At 36.5% G+C, this 16,525-nt stretch overlaps 1 protein-coding gene across 2 annotated transcripts in view; it reads left to right on the forward strand.

Moving 5' to 3' along the window:
* LOC114479295 (rap guanine nucleotide exchange factor 4-like) overlaps positions 1-7,346 on the forward strand; it is a 42,094-nt gene extending 34,748 nt beyond the window's left edge. For both annotated transcript variants that reach the window (XM_028472899.1, XM_028472900.1), the window contains 14 exons: positions 146-296; positions 356-444; positions 532-562; positions 630-705; positions 984-1,130; positions 1,486-1,583; positions 2,073-2,198; positions 4,431-4,609; positions 4,753-4,843; positions 5,489-5,539; positions 5,699-5,786; positions 6,484-6,548; positions 6,638-6,692; positions 6,764-7,346. In XM_028472899.1, the coding sequence (XP_028328700.1) occupies positions 146-296; positions 356-444; positions 532-562; positions 630-705; positions 984-1,130; positions 1,486-1,583; positions 2,073-2,198; positions 4,431-4,609; positions 4,753-4,843; positions 5,489-5,539; positions 5,699-5,786; positions 6,484-6,548; positions 6,638-6,692; positions 6,764-6,891 (1,375 nt within the window). In that variant the 3' untranslated portion in view covers positions 6,892-7,346. The remainder of the gene's footprint in view (positions 1-145; positions 297-355; positions 445-531; positions 563-629; positions 706-983; positions 1,131-1,485; positions 1,584-2,072; positions 2,199-4,430; positions 4,610-4,752; positions 4,844-5,488; positions 5,540-5,698; positions 5,787-6,483; positions 6,549-6,637; positions 6,693-6,763) is intronic.
* The last annotated feature ends 9,179 nt before the right edge of the window (positions 7,347-16,525 follow it).

Below are 16,525 nucleotides of genomic sequence, written 5' to 3' on the forward strand. Positions count from 1 at the left end.
GACGGTTTTACTTGTTTATTTTATCTATTGGTTAAATGTTTCCTGTAATGCTTCAGGATTAGGTTGGTGCAGCTGTTTTGCAGATGTTTAGCATTAGCTCTAATCCTATTATAGTCTAGGTTTTACTCTTTAACCCTGTGCGTACTTATCACACTGCGGCTCCGCCCGGCCCTGAGCAGGAGAGGTTGGAGTGTGCACTCAACACTAAGAGGAGGGCCCTGGTTCTCGCTCTACGCTGGGCCAACACACACTCATACCTGCTGCAGGAGGAGCCAGCTGCTCTGTCTTTCCTCGAGGTGAGTAAAATAATAAACATTAAAAAAAGCTGGTTTTAATGTCCTGTGTTTCTGTGCAGGAGTTGTACACCAGTGTTTCTAACGATTGTCGTATCCTGAGAGCTCTGAAAGATTTACTCCCTGACTTGGAGGCAGTGGTTAAGTTACAGTATGTTTCCTAAAATGTAATATTTTACTTCTTATGCTGCTGTTTTCATCCTCCACTAAGTTTAATAAACTTCATCTTTTTGTCCAGCTGTTCAGAGGAAGCAAAATCAACCAAAAAGGTACGTAACGGTGGATGTTTTCCTATAGTTTATTCATGTGGTGACGCTGATTTTTTTAATTAAACAGAAAACACTGATACGACAGTTCAGCAACGGAGAAGAACGTCTGCAGAAGAAGCAGCCCATTAGAAATCAAGACGACAGTAAGTTATTGATTTGTTAACATTTTGCACATTTATTTGGTCAAAACTGTGTCAGTCTGGTTTTATGCTTCATTTTTAAATTTTTAAATTTCTACATTGTACTTTCCCTGCATGCCCCTGTGTTCCCATACCTGTAAGCTGCTGGAACTGTGAATTTCTCTTGGAGATGAATAAAGTATCTATCTATCTATCTATCTATCTATCTATCTATCTATCATTTTCTGAGCAGTTTAGATTAAAAACCTCATCAATAATAATATTGAGCATGTTTTTCTCAGTCCTGTTGAAGGTTTACTGCAGCGATCGCACCTACAACACAATACGAATCGCTGTGTCAGCAACTGGTAAAGACGTGACCAACACTCTGAATGATAAACTGGGAACCACTGAGGAGCTGGTTCTGGTCCACCTGAGCTCTGCTGGTGGTGAGAGGAAAAACACATTGTTATATTAAATTATTATTGTTCTTTATTTTTAATTTAATTCTATTATTCTATATTCTCTTACCCTTTTCCCTTTAAAACAAGAAAAAAAAATAATTTAATTAAATTGAATTGAACTGAATTTTGTTTTTGAATGGAATTGAATGTAGTTCTTGTTCTAGTTTTTTTAATTTCATTTAATTTAATTTAATATTATTTTATTCTATTCTATTTCATTTCCTTTTATATTTTAAATATTATTTGGTGTAAACATAGTTAAGTGTTGTAAACCTAAAGTTTACTTAATTAACTTTATCTTTATGTTTTAAATACATGTTTAAATTTCTTCTTCTTACAGAGAAACAAACCCTGAAACCTAACGACGTGTCTGTATTTTCTACGCTGAGCATCAATGGAAGGTTATTTGCGTGTCCTCGGGACCAGCTGAGCTCTCTGGTAGGATACTGGTACTAACACTGGTACTGGTACTGGTACTGGTACTGGTACTAACACTGGTACTAACACTGGTACTGGTACTGGTACTAACACTGGTACTGGTACTAACACTGGTACTAACACTGGTACTGGTACTAACACTGGTACTGGTACTAACACTGGTACTAACACTGGTACTGGTACTGGTACTGGTACTGGTACTAACACTGGTACTGGTACTAACACTGGTACTAACACTGGTACTGGTACTGGTACTAACACTGGTACTGGTACTGGTACTAACACTGGTACTAACACTGGTACTGGTACTGGTACTGGTACTGGTACTAACACTGGTACTAACACTGGTACTGGTACTGGTACTAACACTGGTACTAACACTGGTACTGGTACTGGTACTGGTACTAACACTGGTACTGGTACTAACACTGGTACTGGTACTGTATATGTCTACAGATATATTACAGATATGTTGTGTTTGCTCCTCAGACTCCTCTACCAGACCAGGACGGTCCGTCTGCTGGTTCCATGTCCACGTTTGAGCTGATGAGCTCCAAGGATCTGGCCTATCAGATGACCATGTTTGACTGGGAGCTCTTCAGCTGCGTACACGAGGTAACGACAACAACGACAATCCATCCGACGCTCAAGTACCGGCAATACGTCATGAATAAGGGTGGAAGAACAAATCGATTCTGCGATATATCGCAATATTTCACCGCGCCATTATTGTATCAATTCAAAAACTGTCCAAATATTTATTTTTCATGTTTTTTACCAATAAATAAATACATTTAATTGCACTAATATATGCATAGCATGTAAACTCCCGGTCACTAGGTGGCAGTGAACGCACCATCAGACCTTGTTAAACTACCTCACTACTAAATGACTTTTAAGAATTTAAGAACTGAACAAAATCAGAATCAGCTTTATTGACCAGGTACAGTTTAGAACAATACGAGGAATTTGACTAGGTAGTTGCAGCGAAAGAGTACACATCAACACACCGGAGCAGCCATTTGTGGCACCCACATATTTAGGTGAAAAAGGGATCAACAACAGGAGGAGAGGAGGGGGGAGGGGAAAAAACTGCCAGTTTGAGACTGATTTCCCTAAAGAGAGAAAGCAGTGTGAAACCAGGAAAAAAACCGCCTCTGCAAACATAAATGTAAGCATGACACAGTCAAACAACTCGAGACAAGGCATGTGGGAAGGGTTGGGTGGGGGGTTGGCTGGGGGAGGGGGTCGGGTTGGAAGAACAACAGGATTCCAGTCGTTTGGGGACATGGGCGTGCTGCCAATGGGCGCTGCTACCACGCCTCCATGCAGCGCAGATGGGAGGGGGCGGGAAGATGGCCGACGAGGGCATTTGAAATTGAAGTCCTGTAGCTGCGTTACTGACAACAGCCAGATGATGTGTGGCAACAGTTCAGCATCAACAGTTTCCAGGTGGGAATGTAGGGAAGGAGTGGGGGGAGGGAGTGGGGGTGAGAGCCGCCGTCTGCAGAAACATCCTGGTGATAAGAGATGAGACAACCTTGGCTTTAGCCTTGGCTAGCTGGGAAGCTGAAAGGGAGATAAACAATGTGATTTTGATACAGGCTATGTCAAATTTCAATTGCCTTCTGTCCTGGGTCTCTCTGCTGTAATCAATGAGTGGTTTAACTACATAACGCGTAGACGATCCAAAAGCAGCTCTTGCTTGCTTTTGATATCGATCAACACATGAGTCTGAGTGTTCAGAGCTCTGCTACATCCTTCAGAAATCACTGGCAGCTTTTCTAAAACAGTCGCCAGCGTAGTCCGGACTTTTCGATAGATTAGGAAGCCACCAGCTCATGTAGATGTCCTCCACGGAAAGGATGGACAGACACACAACTCGCCACTTGTTCCAAAGGTCAAGTGTGTATCCAGCCGCAAACGTCTCGCTTGGACATGCGGTTTTCACCACCCCTGGTTCTTTTCTGGTCGATAGCGCTGAGAGACCAATTAATTCCATGATTCCGGTTTTGGATGAGTTGCAGAGAGAGGCTCTTGTTAGGCTCACAGGACCAGACAAAGCAGCAGCAGGGAGAGATAAGAGTGGAAGGGAGGGAGAAACAGAGAGTGCGACTGTCCTCGTCAAGATCAGCAAGAAGTAGTAAAAGTAAAAGTTAATGCTGAGTTAATGCTAATATTAGGCTAATGCTATTGCGAGTGCTAATGCTATGGTAATGCTAATGCCAGGTTTGTACTAATGCGAGGGTAATGCTATTGTTAGGCCAATACTAAAGATTGTTTAGTGCTAATGCTAGGCTATTCTAATGCTAGGCTGGTGCTTATGCTAGGTTAATGCTAATGGTAAGCTAATGCTAATGCTATGTTAATGTTAATGCTTGGTTAGTTAGTTATTGCTAAGCAAATGCTATTCCTAAGCTACTGCTAATGTTAAGCTAATGTTAATGTTAGGTTAATGCTATGCTAATGTAAGCTAATGTTAAGTTAATGTTAATGCTACTGCTACTTAATATTAATGCTAACTTATACTAGTGCTAACTTATGCTATTGCTAATTTATGCTAATGCTAACTTATGCTAATGCTGGCTAATGTTAATACTAGCGCTAATGCTACTTAATGCTAATGTTATTGCTGATGTTAATGCTAATTTATGCTAAGCTAATATAGTTCAATGCGAGCCAGCACTTGCATTTTCTTCAGTATTGTTTCATATCGGGATATATTGTATTGTGACATGTAAATTGTGATTCGTATCGTATCGTCAAATTCATGGTAATGCACAGCCCTAGTCATGAATAGATGAATTATAGCTGAAATTAATTCATTTTCTTACTCTTTTTCTGCAGCACGAGCTTCTCTATCACACGTTTGGTCGTCCCAGTTTCAGACGAACCACAGCAAACCTGGACCTGTTCCTGAGAAGGTTCAACCAGATCCAGCTGTGGGTGGTGACTGAAGTCTGCCTCTGTGCACAGCTCAGCAAGAGAGTCCAGCTGCTGAAGAAGTTCATCAAGATTGCAGCACAGTAAGTGGACCTGATGGATTTAAAATGAAGATCAGCTACAGTCACTCTTTCATGTGTGTTGTACACAAAATAATGGAAATGTTTGTTTAATGTTTAATGGAATGAAATGACCGAATAAACAACTACTATTTGTGTTTTTAAAGCTGTCGGGAGTTTAAGAACCTGAACTCCTTCTTCGCCATCATCATGGGAATGAGCAACCCAGCTGTCAGCAGGCTGAGCCAGACGTGGGAGGTAAACATAAACACAAATACAACGCAACTGTACAAAATGATCCAAGAACCAACACAATGACAGAAAAATAAACAAAACAACAAAAACACACAAAATGCAAAAAAACAACAGTAAAAACACACAAAATCATTTTTAAAAACTCACAAAATATCAACAAAATGCCACTAAAAACACACAAAATGAGAGAAAAAAAAAACAAAAACACACAAGATGAGTAGAAAAATACACATTGCTAAGAAAATGCACAAAACACACAAAATGACTCAAAAAACATAAACTGGTAAAAACAAATTCTCAAAGTGACTCAATAAAGCCACAAAACCTGAGCAAAAACACAAAATGACTCAAAAAAGCTTAAACATTAACAGAAAATCATAAAATGACAAAAACTAAACACTGAAAAACTAAATTATAATAAAATGCCAGAAAAATAAAACAACAAAACCAAATAAAGCCCTTTGTTCTCTCCTGTATTAATGCTCGGATTGGTCATTATTTGAAATGTTGATAATGTTAATCCCATTTTTAGGTTGTGATAAAACTTTCCATTCTTTGATGTTAACTGTTAAAATGCAGTTGCATGAAAAGAAAACATCTTCTGTTTAAACATCTCCATTCATAGTTTTGATCTTTTGTCATTGGCAGAAACTTCCCACCAAGTTTAAAAAGTTCTACGCTGAGTTTGAGAACATGATGGTGAGTTTATAGATATTAGTTATTGATTGGGGTACAGTGAACATGTAGACTCTTCAGTTGTTTACACTGGTACATTTGTTGTAACGATAAACACAAATATTTCACATATGAATATTTCAATTTTCGTTAATGTGTCAGCGTTTACTTGTTTGACCTCAGGACCCGTCCAGAAACCACCGATCTTACCGACTCACCGTCACCAAACTGGAACCACCAATTATTCCCTTCATGCCGCTGCTGCTTAAAGGTAGGATTTAAACAACCAGGAAATAACATCATCTGTGTATCGTTCATTCTTTGGATATTCTGTTTCAAAATCAAACATAAAAAACTGCGGTTGTTTTGTTTTATTGATTTAAAACCAAAGCAAAAATACAGAAAAAACCACATCCAGGTAAGCAGCGTTTTTCACTTTTAAAATTAAACTGTTCATATTTGGATGTTTACATGTTTTTGGGTCTGCTGCACACAAAGGATGAAAAAAGGAGAAATCAACTGATGTACAAGCAAATTGAAATATTATGAATACATACACAAAGTAATAATTTTAAATAAAATGTGAAGATTAAAGGAACCAGAGTTGGTGTTATGTATTTACTGGTGACCCTCGTTTCTTGTGATCAACTTCCGTGCATGACGATGTCTGCCGTTTGTAGCGCTCGGTGTCAGTATGTCGCAATTCATATATTTATTTTATTTAAATGCTGCTTATCTGGTTTTTGTTGCATTTCCATTTTGGATTAAAATCAGAAAAACAAAATAACCGTTTATTTGTTATTTTAATTTGCTTTTAAAAGAGAATAACCAAAGAATGAACGATATACACACTGAGAATCCACATTCTTCTTAAGACTTTCCTCTGCTTTCCTATTAGTAGAGCTCCAAACTTTTCATCAAAATGGAAATGTGTGTTTTTAAAATGAGTTATTGTTCATTTTCTCCAGATATGACATTTACACACGAAGGCAACAAGACATACATCGATAACATGGTGAATTTTGAGAAAATGGTAAGTGTTCGTCGCAGCAACTATGTTTGTGAAGTAATTTACTGTTTTTATGCTGGTTTTAAGACTCGTTATTATTCTTCTTTCTCCAGCGTATCATTGCAAACACTATTCGACAAGTGAGACATTGTAGAAGTCAGCCTTTCAGTGAGTCTGAACATTCACGTTCATATTAACTTTGCTATAAAAACTCACAGTTTGTTTTTTTTAAATTTTAGATCCTGACATTTGTCAGCCAAACAAGAACCAGGCGGAGGTGCGCACTTACGTTAGGAATCTGTGTGTGATCGATAACCAGAGGGCGCTGACTCAGCTCTCTTACAGGCTGGAGCCACGGAGGACATGAGCTCCAACTCTTCCACCTCCAACACCTTTTCACTGACGTTGGAATTTAAAAGGAAAGCATCATATTGTCCAGACGTACCTAAAGCTGCAGGAGACGATCATTTTTCATTAGATAAAGACATTGTTTATGCCTCATAGATCAATAAATACAACATTATTTGATAAAAGAAAAAAAGATTTAAAGGTTGAAATTGCTGCTCGAAAGTTTCTTTTCATCTCCACATTGTCGTAAAAGTTTAATGCATTGCATTGTGGGATGTGGAGTCCTGTAGACCAGTGTTTCTCAAATTGTGGTATGTGATGGCCCTACAGGGGTACAGAGGAAAATAAACAAATGAAAGCAATAAAAATAGTTTTATAATGTTTGCTTTTAGTTAAAATTGATAATCACACTGAATATTACCAAATAAACAACAACAAAAACACACAGAATAGGAGAAAAATATACTGAATAAAACGAACATACAAACAACAACAAAATACACAAAATGATGATAGAAATGATCTTAATTAGAACATGAAATGAAAATACTGTAGAAGGCTCAGTGTTGGTCCCACATCAGGACCAATAAAACTGTTTCATTCACTTATTCACAAAATCAGATTATTTCAAACATGTTATCACTCATTCATTCCATCATTTATACAAAATGTTGTAGTTGGACATTAGGAGGAGGGGCTTGAAAGTAAAATGACAGAAGAAAGTAAAAATGACAGTAAAAACATGACTCACTGTGTAGATATCTCAGTATCTCCAAACACACACATTTAATAAAACTGTACAAACTGTTCTTCAATGCCTATATCACATGATGGAAGTCATTTTTCAGCTCAAATTGTTGTAGGTACCCTACATTTTGCCAATATCCTTCAATTTTCCTCACATTTTTCTTAAAAATTTCCCCAAATTAAATAAAAATTGGTCACAAAATGAAGGAAATGAAGATGCTGCAGGGGCTGAATCTGTTACTTTTGCTCTGATATTGTCGGTGCCTTACATACTTGAAATACTATGATACGTGGAAGTGCAAACTAGGGATAATGATGACTCGTTTTACAGCCTATAATCTGTGGCCCATCTCAGATTAAATTGGTCCAAATTTGGCCCCTGAACTATATGAGTTTGACACCCCTTCCATTAACGGATGCATAGAAGTTTTTTTACTTCATTTTTACTCCACGAGACATTCAAGACATCCAGATTCAGAACTTTCTTTGTGAGCCCCAGAATAAACATCTGCCATTGTTTTGCTGCAATTTTCAATCCATAAAAACAACAAAGTGTTGGGAAATCACTTTAGGGGACAAACACAAAAAATCCTGGTAACAATGAAGTAAAAACTCTTCTATGCAATAACAAATCATTTCAATCATATATAACTGTTTTTTAATCAAATTATCTTGTATTTATTGATCTAAGGCCTAAACTCTGTATTTATCTAATAATAATAAAAAAAGATTGTTTCCAGTAGCTTTAACCAACTTAACTGGACATTCAGTAGCAAACCCTACTCCTCACAGACTGTGGCAGTGTCACATGACTGTGTCTTTCTCCTTCCAGATGTTTACGGTACTCGTTGCTTTGTCTTTAATTCCCCGAAACTGACGGTTACGACTTGTCCCTGGGCCTGTTGGATAGAACTGTAGTGTGTAGAACTGAAATCAATCACTATCCTGCATGGCTGACCTTTTGTTCTATACAGTAGATTTCTATCAGAGATTACAGTTGAAATCACTTTAGGGCAGTGGTTCCCAAACTGTTATTATTGTTATTCTAAAATATTTCATTACATATTTTATTTTATGTTGTTTTAAGGATTTTTGAAAAGGGAAAGTCACATTTTTTATCTTTTTCATTAAAGGTCCCATATTATAGAAATATATTTTCTAATAGTTGTATGTATCTCCATAGCCTCATTATGAGGCTCCAAAAGTGAAAATGTGTGATTCCTCCATCCCTTGTTTGTCCCACATCTTGTGAAACGTGTGTTCAGACAAAAAAGTGTTTATGACTTCATTAGAGAAATAACTCCTCCCCCTGTCCCTCCCACAGGAAGGTGAGCCCCACCCAGACATGGTTATGGAAGCAGATTAGGGACAATTTTGGTTGAGAAAATAATTTTGGGCAAATCAAGATTAAAGTTGAAATTTTGAGAATAAGGAGAATAAAGTCATCAGATTCCGTAGATTTGACTTAATTTTTGAAATTTTGATTTAAACATCAACATTATATTTCAACTTTATTCTTCTTGGACATGGTCATCCTGAATCCGTTTCCCTACATGGTTAAGGCAGGACGAGCTACTTTTATATTTGCTGGTTGTTACTAAATGACGTTCTTAAATGTTTGTATGTGTGCCCGGCTTTGAAATCATGTGCTCGTACAGAGCTAGCTAACTAGCTTAGCTTAAAAACTCCAGATAAAGCACGACGCGGTGCCGACACTTCACGATTCAAGCACAAACATGGACTATGTAAGTTCATTGTTTACAAGTTGCTTTTCTTTTACTGCATGAGGCTAACTAGCATAAGGCTAACTAGCATGACTTAAGCTGCTGGCTGTTAAAATGTCAGAGTAGCATTAGCATGGAAGCTAACATTGCTACAGTTACTGTTGCTAGCGTTGTATCCATTAACACGCAAGAGCAAATAATATTAGGAGACGTTCAACATAAGATGTGTGAACGCGCTGGGATGTGAAGTGGGCGTGGCCAGACAGCTCATTTGCAAACCAGGAAGTAAACTCAGAAAAAGGAGCTTTTTAGAATGCTGACATTTAAGAAGATGAATGTATTTGATGCAAAACGCTTCAAATACTGTTTTGAGACTTATGTGAAATAGTATGAAATTAATATAATATGGGACCTTTAACTGTAACTGTTTTGACCAATTTTGTTGACATTTTGTTGGTGCGGGAGGCGCAACAGAAACAGTTTGATAACCACTGCTTCAGACCAAGTTTTTAACTAATCATTCATAAAATATCCCACAAAATGTAGCAAAACTAGACTCTCTTTATCCTAATGATGATACAGAAAAAACCTAATTATGTGAAGACGTCCATATGAAAATATCAAATGTTTAAACTTAAATATAAAGTAGCTAGTTGGACATTTCTTGACAGTATTGAAGTATTAATATCGCCCTGATAGTGTTACAGTCAAACACCTGAATATTCCTGCTAATGGAGCTGTGTGTGTGTGTGTGTGTGTGTGTGTGTGTGTGTGTGTGTGTGTGTGTGTGTGTGTGTGTGTGTGTGTGTAATAATGTCTTTTCTGCTGGTTGTGTTCAATCTGTGTGCTTTTATTTTTGTGTACGTGGGTGTAAATCTGGAATGTGTTCTTATTATTTTCCTTTGATCTCAGGAGCTTTTGTTGTAATGGTGCCGTGTGTGGAGAACTGGCTTTTTCCAAAGTAGCCTGTCACTGTATTGTACGTGTAGTTCTGCCTTGTAAATAAAAAATAGCTTATTTAACGGCGCTAAGGCTCACATGATGATTTTACGTTGCTGTAAAAAAAAAACTCATGTTAACGTGTAAAGGATTAAAGGATTGTCTCACATAATACAGAACATTTATTACTGCGTAATCTCATATAAATTAAAGTAAAAAAAAAAGGTTTCTGTTTGTGACTTTTGTGTAAAATGTAAAATTCTAAATTTTAGAATAAATTAATTGGCTATTCATGTGAGGTTTCAAAAGATATCACTAAATTAGCATAAAAACGAATAAACAACTATTAGCATAAAAAAGAATAAAAAAAATTCTTTTTTCTTAAATTTAGAAATTCAGTCATTTGTTGCATCTCATTAAAATATCACAATAAAAACAAAGTAATTGTGATGCTTTTCTAATAGTTTGGAATAAATGCATTAGTTATTCATGTGATGTTTAGAAAGATGAAACTAAATTAGTGTAAGAAAAGAATAAACCACTAAATTAACATTAAATAAAAATAATGAATTGGAGCGCTGGAGGCTTGGCTCTCCCAAACCTTTTGTTCTACTATTGGGCATCTAATGTCAGGACGATGTTATACTGGACCCTGGATCATGACAATTCACCATCATGGGCGATACAAGAGAAAATGTCTGTGGACCATGTTACACTGCCATCCTTACTTTGTGCCAGATTAGCATTAGCAACACCTGTGTCCCACTATACCAAACTGTGGTTCCAGTTCAGGAGACACTTCAAACTGGTTGATCTATCACTTATTGCTCCTCCTCAGAGACATTGTATGTTTCTTCCATCATTAACAGATGAGGCATTCAACATCTGGAAGAACTGTGGAATAACTTCTTTGTATAAACTCTACAGTGATGACGTCTTCTGCTCTTTTGAACAATTGGTTTCTAAGTTTGACCTGCCACGGTCACACTTTTACAGGTACTTATGGTGTGTAATACTGACGCCTTTCCTTCTTGTCCACCACACTCTCTTTTAGATGATATTTTTAAGATAAAACCAGATGCCAAACGTGCAATAAGTCTGACCTATGAGTTATTAAATGAATATAAGATGGCTTCATTGCAGCCACTTAAATGTAAATGGGAGGAAGATCTGGGTAAACAAATTTCAACTGAGAGTTGGAATAAAATAATTGAGGGAATTTTCACTTCGTCCATCTGCCTCAGACACATGGTTAATCAATTTAAGGTGGTGCACCGCCTCCACTGGTCATAAACCAAGCTAAGTAAGATAAAGGATGGGTTTGACTCCACTTGTGACCACTGTAAGCAGGAGCCTGGCTCTTTATTGTATATGTTTTGGACTTGCTCAAAATTGCATAACTTCTGGAACAGTATATTCCAAGTCCTCTCTAAAGCATGTGGTAAGGCACTGGCTCCTTGCCCATTTATTGAAATCTTTGGTGTGAGTTTAAATCCACAATTGACCAAGGCCCAGGCTAGACTGGTTGCATTCTCTACACTCATGGCTCGTAGGAGGATCTTGCTGGGCTGGAAGGATCCACAGCCACCGGCACATGGACTTTGGGTCAGAGATGTCATGTATTAACAGCTGGATTAGCCTTGATGTAGAGACAAAACAAGCTGCAAACTTGTGTGTCCAAAAGAGACATTCCCGAGTGGTGACATTATGGATGAAAAGGGAAAAAACCTTCCAAACACCTTCGAAAGAGGAACTATTCTTGAACTGGAGGAATGCTAACAACGTCTGGCAGGGAACAAGGCCAACACGAACAACGATAGAGAGGAGGAGGAATAAAAACAAGACAACACTGACTACAGATGAGAATACACAAAAAAGGACTGTTCAGAACAACTCAAGAATGTTTGACCAGAGAGACATGTAAACCCATGTAAATTTGCGATGGTAAAACAGGGGACGGGACCCAGATAACCAAACTGCTTCTCTCGTCTCCTTTTTCGGCATGTACAAAAAAAAAAAAAAATGTAAAAAAAAAAAAGTGAACGTAACCATGTCGGAAATAAACTGAATAAATAAATAAATAAAAATAAAATATTACACACAGCTCAAAAAAATCAGATACACAACTAAAGGCTCAGTTAAAAAATTTCACAAAATTTGGGACCCTTTTCTTGCCTATTTTCAAAAGATGGACGCAAGTGAGATTGTTTAATAGCGATGTGTAAGGAAAAACTATTCTAGAACTGTTAACTACATTATATTTCTACGTATATTTTGACTTATTTTATTTTACTAAACGTGATAATATTATCTTTGTATTTATGTATCCTGTTTAACGTGTCTGGATCGTTATGTGTTGACTGTGGGGTTCAGGGACTGAAGAAAAGAGGGAAAAAACATTGGTGATTTCCTATTTAACATTGTAAAACTGAATCTTAAATAAATAAACCTTGTATTAAAAAATAAATAAATAAAAATAATTTAAAAAAAATTATCCTCAAGTGTAGAAAGTTCAACTTTACACAACAGTAATTTACTGCATCACATTAAAATATCACAATAAATGACGCATTTCTATTCGTTTGGAATAAAAACATTGTAAAGTTTGAATTAACATAAAAAATAATAATAATAATTAAGAGATTATCCTTAAGTTTAGAAAGTTACATTTCACACAACAGCAATTTGTTTTATCACAATAAAATATCATTGTGATGTATCTTTAATAAATTGGAATGAAAACAAATGTTGAAAAAGATAAAACTCAATGAACATATCAATCTTAAACTTTTATGTGAAAGATCTTTAAACGCTGCATTGATGGTTTTCAATAATATCCTCAGTGACGCCTGTTGAAAACCCTAAAATGTTCTAAAGGTCCCACAAAGTTAGATTTCCATATTAAATCATCATTTATCAGTTTTACACTGGTACTCAATAATCTCAATAACCTATATTTAACCTGACATTTCTCTGTAAATTACTCAAAAAACCAGCTTCATACTCACCTCTGCTGAAATCATTTTAATCAACAGTTCCAGTTTGGTTTCCGCCCCCTCCATATCACTGAAACAGCCCTACTGATCATCTTCTCCTGGTCTCCTCTCCATCCTCATTGATCTGAGTCCAGCCTTTGATACCATTTCACACACACACACACACACACACGCCCTCAACTGGTTTAAATCTTACCTTTCAGGTCGCACTCATTCATTTACATCCCACCCACTCCCAGTCACTACAGGTGTTCACCAGGGCTCTGTCCTGGGGCCCCTGCTTTTTATTATCTACTTACTCCTTCTCAGCCATATTGTTCATCAACATCACACCAAATTCCATTGCTATACAGATGACACTCAGTTCTACATCTCCACCAAGCCTAACATCTCACTTCCTCCCTTTGATCTGCACATTTTTACCTCTGCAATATGAACCGCCTCCACTCACGCCTCACCCCTCGCACTGCTGCGATACTCGTTCACAGTGTGGTCACACCCCCTCTGGATTATTGATATTCCCTCCTGTTCGGTTTCTCTAATAAACTCCACTGGTTATGTTACCCATCACACATTACAAAACATTACTACTCACTTTTATGGCCATCCACAATCTGGCTCCCCCATACCTCTCCAACCTCATCCACATAGCCACGCCCCCTCGCTCACTCACGCCTCATCACCATGGGGAGCAGAGCTTTCAGTCGCTCTAGAACTCACTCCCTCCTGACGTCCCAAACGCACATTCACTCATCACTTGTTTAAACTCACACATTATTCTACTGAAATTCTATTATTGTCCATCTTGTTTTTTTTCCTTTATATTTTTTGTTGTTCTTCACTGTTTTTTATTCTGTTTCTCTGTACGGTGACTTTATACCTTGAAAGGCGCCTTTAAATAAAATGTTTTATTATTATTATTATTATTATTTTAATTACTATAAAAAAGTCAAAAAGTTAAAATACACTTATCAGTTTTTATGGCCCACAGACCAGCAATGGAATCACTGTACAATTAAAGCATGTATATATATATATATAGATAATGTAACAGATATGAAATATAAAATACTTTATTGTCATTCAAACATTACATCAGAGACGTGTAGCAAAAAAAATTGCATTGCATATTGGTCACAGTAATAAACTGTTAAATAGTAAATGTTCAGAGGTGGTAAGTAATGAAGTACAAGCTTTGTTACTGTACTTAAGTAGTTTTTTCTGGTATCTGTACTTTACTTTCAACCTTTTTCTTTACTTTCTCAACAAATATCTGTACTTTCTACTCCTTATATTTTAAAAATGACTTTTTTCTGTTAGACAGGTCCCTTAGTTTATGGTTAATATTTTAAAGTTTTTAAAATGTTCAACTCAAAGCTGCTCTGACTTTAATTGAGAATTATCATTTTTTTCTTATAACATTTCATTACAAATTGTATTTATAATAAGTGATCAATTCTCCAGGTGTTCAAAGGAAACAGATTGAATTTATTTCCATGTTCCAGTTTTCTACAAGTTCTTAAAAGATATGTTTTATTATTGAAGGGACATTTTTTCTTTTTTACATAAGTACATTTAGTAGCGAATACTTTTTACTTTTACTCAAATAAAGGAACAACTTCAATACTTTCACCAGTTATTTTCTATTGAAGTATCTATACTTTTACTTTAGTACTAAAGATTAGTACTTTTACCACCTCTACAAATAATAAAATCAGTTTAAGTGTAAATAATGTGTGAAAAGACATCTGCAACGCTACACACACACACACACACACACACACACACACACACACACACACACACACTACAGCACAGGGAGGGGTGTGTGTGTGTGTGTGTGTGTGTGTGTGTGTGTGTGTTACTAAATCAGACAGGAATGACCCTCTGACATCACCCGGTACAGGATAGTCGCGCTGCCATCAATGTGAGCAGGAAACAGGATGAAGTTTGAAAGAGAAGAATATGAATATGAAACTTGTAATGATAACAGACGCCTCGTGGTATTAATGTGTCTGTTAATCACTGACAGTACAGACAGTTCATCACTGACGTTTAAAGTCTGAGTAACACTGATCGGAAAGTAGGAATAACATCTGACATCATTGTGTGTGTGTGTGTGTGTGTGTGTGTGTGTGTGTGTGTGTGTGTGTGTGTGTGTGTGTGAGGTTTTATATAGCCTCAGTTATCCAGGAGGAAGGAATGCCCTGGATGCCAATGACCATATTTGAACAGTGTGTCTGCTCTGAACTCTCTGATTGGACAAAAGTACCTGAAATAAATAATACTCAGAATAAAAGTTACTAATTATACTTTAACCCTCACGTTTATTGTTGGTAATAAATCTTGGTACGGGTCCCTTACATACAGTAAACATATGATGTAGAAACTTAAATAATGTAGAGACATAATGTACCACAATTGGAACTTAATTTATTTTTTAAATAAAATAACATCAATTAATTCAATTAAAAATAAAATAAATGATCATGATCTAAATATAGATACATTTATCAACTGTAAAACTGAGAACATAACCTTCATTCAATGATGATTTGCTGCAGCGCAATACGTTTAATCTGATTGGTCGACTATGATGTGATTCATTACGTTTAATCTGATTGGTCGACTATGATGTGATTCATTACGTTTAATCTGATTGGTCGACTATGATGTGATGCATTACGTTTAATCTGATTGGTCGACTATGATGTGATACATTACGTTTAATCTGATTGGTCGACTATGATGTGATTCATTACGTTTAATCTGATTGGTCGACTATGATGTGATTCATTACGTTTAATCTGATTGGTCGACTATGATGTGATTCATTACGTTTAATCTGATTGGTCGACTATGATGTGATTCATTACGTTTAATCTGATTGGTCGACTATGATGTGATGCATTACGTTTAATCTGATTGGTCGACAATGATGTGATTCATTACGTTTAATCTGATTGGTCGACTATGATGTGATTCATTACGTTTAATCTGATTGGTTGACTATGATGTGATGCATTACGTTTAATCTGATTGGTCGACTATGATGTGATTCATTTGATTGTTTTCTGGTCATTTCATTTCTTTGTAGTTTCACAAAGTCTATTGATTATTTTAAAACAAAATATATATATAATTTACTCAGTAACAGTTAATTCCAGGAAAGAAATGAATTATTCTGTAAAAAAACAAAACAAAAAGACAAGTTAATTTCCTCATTTAGAAATATACTCAAAAACGT

Source organism: Gouania willdenowi, chromosome 17 (genome assembly GCF_900634775.1).
Source record: "Gouania willdenowi chromosome 17, fGouWil2.1, whole genome shotgun sequence".
Lineage (NCBI taxonomy): Eukaryota > Metazoa > Chordata > Actinopteri > Blenniiformes > Gobiesocidae > Gouania > Gouania willdenowi.